The following is a 6,664-nucleotide window of genomic DNA, read 5'->3' on the forward strand; positions in this document are numbered from 1 at the left end:
GAGATCTCCTAGGAAAGCTATGGTTGTTGCTGGAAGAGGTGTTAGTGGGACCACTAGGGAGCACTCGCCCTGAAGTCTGTGTGGATCCTAATGCCCCAGTATAGTGACTGGAATTTGCAACTACTATAAGCAGTTCTATGCATCTACTATAAGTTATTTTCTGTGAAACCTGAAATCTCCAAAATTGTGTTGACAAGTGCAATTGTGTAGTGATAACATTTTTTATGTTTTTTTAACTTGGCTCACAGTAATGGTCATAAAACCAAGCAAAAAGCCCAATGTTTACTTTCCTACAAACAATTTTCTATTTTGCACAATTGCAAGTTCCAGAATGTTTTACCAACAAGTTAGCATTAACTGGATGAATTAGATGTGCAACAAATACTTGGAGAATTCCCATTATTGACTAATAATACTGTATAGCCCAGACTTGAACAGGAAATACCATGGCTACAGGGCTCATCCTCTGCTCTGAGAAATCCTCACTGGTTGAGCAAATCAGGAGCCCTTCTCATATAGTATTTTATATAATTTGGTGAGGATATTAATGATACTCCTGGGATATCATTGGAAACAGTGGTACCATTGCAGTCAATACTTTATTTAGTCCCTGCATACACACGTATTATTCTGTATGTAGGTAATGAAAATATAGGATTTTGATTTTTCACCTCTGTTTTGTTCTTTCTTTTTACTGTACATGAACACTGACATAAATGGTAATGAGTACATTATTAAATGAGGCAAGTGAAAACTGAGATAAGTTTTTAAATGTGTATCTACAAGAGCTACACTCAACATTTTATTCACTTTAAGGAAAAATACACTATAACAATATTCCACACTTACATGTTTCCTTTAAAACAATCAAAGTAGGCAAGTAGTTTTATTAAATCATTTGAAATGACTATCTGAAAATGCAATTAATGTTTTATATTGATTAACACATTAATCCCAGAAAACCTCAGATAATTTACACATGAATGATGTATGTAGAAGCTAATGGCATTAGTAATGCTGGCATAAGGTATAGTTAACAGAACAATATCAGTCATTAAAAAAATACAACTTATATGTCACACTGGTAAAGCCTAGACCTTCAAAATTCTGTTTAACACGTTGTGTACAAAAGTCTAGTGTTTTTAGCTTGTTAATGTGTCACAAGGGATAAGTAAACTGTATTCCATATTTATTCAATTTCATGATTATTTTTAACAAGCAAATGTAACATTAGGAAAAACAAAAACATAAATTATCTATACATTTCATAAGAAAACATAATAAAAAATATAATTATGCTTCCTTAAGAGAACAAAATACAATTTGTTTTACAGACAACATTGCAAAATGTCCTTTGATTGTTTACTTGACATTTAACCACACTCTGTAATATCCCCCAAACAAGGATGTTGGCCTTCTGCTCTGTGTTCCTATTTCTTTTTTATGTTTATGCTTTCAATCTTAAACTTACCCCCTGTCGACACCTGCAATTTCAATGACTGTCACATCCACTTACCAAATAAAATATAAAATTACAAAAGAAGTACACAATGTTTTTTTTTAATTGCCATGTGTACCTTTTTGGAAACTATACTGTATGTGCATTGTGAGATGCCAAATGGTTGTGTTATCATTTATTAGAATCAAAACGCTACACGGCTCATTTCGTTGCTGTAGTCTGTGGTTGCATCTACCGTCCCTGCCCAAAGATCAAACTCAAACTGTTGATCAAAACTAGATTAATAACCGGTTAGTTTGCTTCTTCACCATGACTGTACTGAAGAAACACACCTTCAGCTCATGGAGAGAAAGAAATTGCTAATAATGGCACATCTCATGATGTTGACGCTGGTGGTCCATGATTACCTACCACAATGGGTCTTTGTTGACCAAAGTCTAAATCTAGGATTTAGTTTTTTGATAAGGGTAGGCCAGTATAAAACTGGACTGTTCTCAGTCTGAAATGTCTGGGTGAATCTTCAATTCTATGGCATTATCAAGCTGGAAAAAAGAATTACCGGTAAGACATGGTACACCTACTGTATATGGAGGTACTGTAGCTACACCAATTCACCAATATTGTGCTGGCTATGAAAGCTTAACCTTGCCCCTGTTCCCCATTTTAATTCACAGTAACCTTTAACTCCAAGAGGCAGCTTCCCACTAAACAGTGCGGAGTGCTCCCCTAGTGTCTTTTTTGCACAGGCATCATTATAAACCCCATTCTTTCCCTTGACTGTCGTCTTTGTCCACCCATAAACATGCTGCAGCAGAGAAAGCAATGCTAATTTGTTATGAGAAACTCCATGTTGGGTCATGGTGGTTATTTAAGAGCAAGCATTCACTATGAATCATGGGTATGCATATTAATAATATTTTTCCAAACACAACAATACATGTGTAAGTTAAAATCTTTAGTAAAATCCCAGCTGTATAATTGGGTACAGATGTAAATTGCTTTGGATAAAAGCATCAGTTAAATATATAATAATAAGTGTCTTCTGTCAGCTTTAATTACAAATATTCTAGCAGCATGTTAATCAGCCATGAGTGAAGGTACAATATGTGAAAGCAAATGCAGGGTTTCTGTAATTATGTCAGTGAATGCTGATTTTGGCATTCTCTGAATTTGGGATCATATTGCGCAGTATTTTGAAATTAAGTATGTAAACCCAGGAAAGCAATTTTCAGATAGTGTTTATGGACAGCATTTAAGCATTTCTTTTCTTGAGAACATTTTTAGCTCAATTAGTGCATTTCTTAAATTGTTGCACCTCCAAATACCATCTAGGAGCATAGTGGACACTTTATGTGTTACGACCCCAAGTGTCTAGGGGTAAAGGGGTGTAACATTTAGGATAATTCTTTTGGAAGCAGGGGGGTTTTGGTGAGGGACTAGGAAGTATGATAACAAGGGTAAGGAACTAGAGTGGTGCCAAAGGAAAGAAAATAACAAACAAAAATGGAGCTGGCTAGGACAGTGAGGGAAAGCTTATCTGACTACAAAAGAAAACCCGAAACACACGGTCTTCGGCGTCTTCAACACCCTAGCTAACCTGCACTGACTACCCAAAACCATACAAGACAAACGGCACTCACCCGTACTAACTAGTGTACTAATACAAAATCAACTAAGTGTGTAAAGTGTACCCAGCAACCTAAACTAACCTTATATACAAAAGTTCACACAAAAATACAAGTGAACCAGGAATACAAATAAGGGAAAACAAGAGTAATCAACAGGAGCAGGGTACAAAAGAACACAAAAGTTGAACATGTAACACTGGGGCAAGGTAATGACAAAACAAGGATGAACACACAAACAAACGAAAGTACAAAGAAACTAACAAAAAACCAACAAAACAACAAAGCCGAAGCTATACGAAAATACACACACAAAAAGCAAAACAAACCAACAAACGAAGCCGAAGCAATAACCAGAAGCGAAGCGAAGCGATAACCAAAACCAAACGGGACCGAAGTCAAACGAAAGGCCTTTTCTTCCTGAAAGCCTCCATGTTATATGCTGAATAAGATGTGTTCTGATCGGCTGAGGGCTAATTGATGATGACATAAACTGAAAGTGTGGTGTAATGGTGGGCCAATGGGGAAGGGAGAACAATCAAGGGTCAGCAGTGTGGACATAACAGAAAAAACACACACAGAACACACACTGGGACGTAACATTATGTATTTCCAAAGGCTTCAATTAATCCTTTAATTGAACAAATAACTCCCGACAGACTACATAGGGACCCCAGTACTAAAATAGAAATATCAAGGACCTTAACCTTGATTTCCAGTTTTTGCCATTTCAGTTGCAGGTGGAAAAGAGAGGGTAAGAGAAAAGTCATAGCAGCACCTGTCATGCTGCCAGTTAAGCCCATCAAGAGGGAGAAATGTGGCATGTACATAGCCATGAAAAAAGTTAACAGCAACAGACAGCCACGCAGTGCTAAAGCCTTGTTTTGTACACTTGGGTGTGTCAGGTCTAACTTCAAGAAGCAGCATTGTAAAACCTCCGCTGCTGCATAAAAGGGTAAAGGATACGACAAGAGAGCCTTTGCTAAGAGGCACAAGTTAACTACCATGCGCAGGGTTGTGGGCAAGTTGTCAGTAATAACTTCCTTGGTTTCTTCACCCCATGTGAGGAACGCCAGCACAGAAAAGGCCGTCTTAAAGACACAGGCAAAAAAGTGAGTCCAGGTCATCATGTTTGTAAAGCTGCCTCGACTTTTCATATTGCCTTCTAAGGTAGGGAGAAAAATTTGTGATGTGTAGCTGAATATAATGACACCAACAGACACCAAAAATTTCTCAAAGTTAATAGAGAACCTTATCCTCCTCCATGACCAGCGGTGAATCTGGGTTAGGCAGTAGGTAATGACTATGAAAGTGATAATGAACTGGGCCAGGGAGCAAAGGAGGCTAAGCTTGGACACCACCCTGAGGTTGCGGATCAGCATGCAGGGCATCAGGGTGAGAAATGCTATGACTGACCAAGCTGCCTGAGAGAGAGGCATGTATGGGAAACTGTGGAACATGAGATTTCCGCTGACAACCAAGTACAAAATACATGTCATTACCAGTTCAACCACCTGGGCCACATTGACTATTTTACCACCGAGTCGGGGAAACAGCTGCTTGCAACAGGCATTAGCAATGTCTTCGTAAGTACTTCTGACTCTGATTGGTTGTCCATCTTCATTCTCCTCATATAGGCAGGCAATGAGAATTTTTCCAGTGTAGCTGCAGATCGCTGCCGCCAGGACGATAAGAAGCAAACCGAGGTACCCACTGTGTAGGAGTGCATAAGGCAGTCCTAAAACAAAAATACCCTGGAGAAAATGACAAACAAACATTCAGACTTCTTTTCTAGCACAGTACAGGGTTTATTATTTCACTTTTTAGTGTTAACTGATTTTTTATTATTTTCGTAAAAGGAGCATTAAATCAATGTTAACATTGTATTAATATAGTTTATGTAAATATTGTGATACCCTACAAGAAAATAGTACATTTTTTATCTGTTTGACGCCAGACCAGGACGTACATTATAAGCAGATGAACTCGTGAAATGCTATTCATTCTGAGTGCATATATTTGTTTTATTAAAAATGATGTAGTCATTCTACAGTCAGGCAAGCTATTTGGATGATAAACCGGCACAAATGAAGACAGTACTAAATTAATTAAAATCTGATTTGTGAAGAAAAAAACAGCTGGCAGAGATAGCAGTTCAAATAATCCTTTAACCTATTGCTCTTGTGGTATAGATAATGATTGTAGACCATCTGCACTGCTCAGACTCCTGAGACATAACAGTGTAATCTTCAATACAAAATAGCAAAACACGTCATGGTTATGTATCTATTGACAAGTCTTATTATCACGGCCACATCTGCAAAAATGACTAATATAATGCATGTGAGTTTTTCATTTACAGGTAATGTTCTAGACTCCTGGAGATCAAACAAAATAACATCTCAATGTTCTCTTTTGCCTTCGGAACTCATTCACTTAAGAAGAACATTCAGTATGAACAGAGTAAATGAAATGAAAGGAGACCATTCCATCCGTTTAAGTAGAGAGCTGTGTCAGCATGCGTAGGCTGCAAAGGAACAAGTAAAGGTTTATCCCATGCTGGAAAGAGAAGAAAAGAACCCGAAGAAGGCTCCATAGCCTATATGTTGTGTCTCTTTTCTTCTCTTTTCAGCATGGAATAAACCTTTACTTGTTCCCTTCCGTCCATTTAGCCAGTTTAACTGTTAATGGTTAATTGTTCTGAGAATCTCCTCTGGCATGTTTCATGAAAGAAACCAGGGTATCAGCTTCAACAACATGGCTGGTAGCTTGTTACATATTTCCATAAGCCTTTGCTTCTTGTTCCTGGCTTTAAATGTGCATCCTCACAGTTTCTGCTTGTGTTCTCCAGCTCACAATGCACTGTTCATTCTGAAGAAGCCATAATAAAATACAATTCTAATCTTTTATTTACCATGCAAATAAAGTAACAGCTAAATAAATAGTTAAGCAGGAAGTATGCTTCTCTTTGGTGAAAAAAAATCAGGAGAAAATTACTAATAGCATGGCAAATCTAAAATAAAAGTAAATATGAGATACAGCACTTTTCTCTATAGAACTAAACTTCACTGCAATAAAACCATTACATCATGGTTCAGAAGCAATGATTTAATGATTTTAAAACCTGAAACCCCAATTTAATTTACACGGAAGATTTATTATTCCCTGTCATGTCTCAAGACAACAGGTGATGTTTACCTGGATTGCGTTAGTGACGTTCCATCCAGCCTCCCAGGTTGTGATACGATTGGAGCTGCTGTCCAAACCAGCGCCAGGTGAGCTAATAGCTGAATTTTCAGCATCCCGTGCTCCTGTAGAGATTAACGATCCATCTGGCTCTTCCCTGTCTTCCCTGTGGGTCCTATCCAATTCATCCCTCTGGACAAAATTTAGATTCTCCTCATCACCTTCGTAGGCACACCTGTACCTTCTCAATTTCAGGAGATGGAAAAGCTCAGCTTGAGTTCCCAACCAGTTCAATTTTCTGAAAAACATATTTTAAAGCGTATTTGTTTTACAACTGTCTTCCGAAACCTTGACAATAGAGTTTCATCATATAGTAATGCAAGTACTTTAGACA

At 37.7% G+C, this 6,664-nt stretch overlaps 1 protein-coding gene across 1 annotated transcript; it reads right to left on the reverse strand.

Moving 5' to 3' along the window:
• Positions 1–3,686: 3,686 nt before the first annotated feature.
• LOC148840292 (vesicular inhibitory amino acid transporter) lies at positions 3,687–6,579 on the reverse strand. The gene is made up of 2 exons (XM_088937098.1): positions 6,283–6,579; positions 3,687–4,838 (listed from the first exon to the last, which is right to left on the reverse strand). The coding sequence occupies exons 1-2, from the start codon at positions 6,577–6,579 to the stop codon at positions 3,687–3,689; spliced, it is 1,449 nt and encodes a 482-aa protein (XP_088793224.1).
• Between the last annotated feature and the right edge of the window lie 85 nt (positions 6,580–6,664).

This window comes from Atractosteus spatula, chromosome 2, assembly GCF_055471065.1.
Source record: "Atractosteus spatula isolate fAtrSpa1 chromosome 2, fAtrSpa1.hap1, whole genome shotgun sequence".
Taxonomy (NCBI): Eukaryota; Metazoa; Chordata; class Actinopteri; order Semionotiformes; family Lepisosteidae; genus Atractosteus; species Atractosteus spatula.

Excerpts from the sequence above, each read along its gene's own strand:
- LOC148840292 (XM_088937098.1), bottom strand. The coding sequence starts at position 6,579 with ATGTTTTTCAGAAAATTGAACTGGTTGGGAACTCAAGCTGAGCTTTTC. Across the intron at positions 4,839-6,282 it reads ACGTCACTAACGCAATCCAG|GGTATTTTTGTTTTAGGACT; the intron begins GTAAACATCACC and ends CATTTTCTCCAG.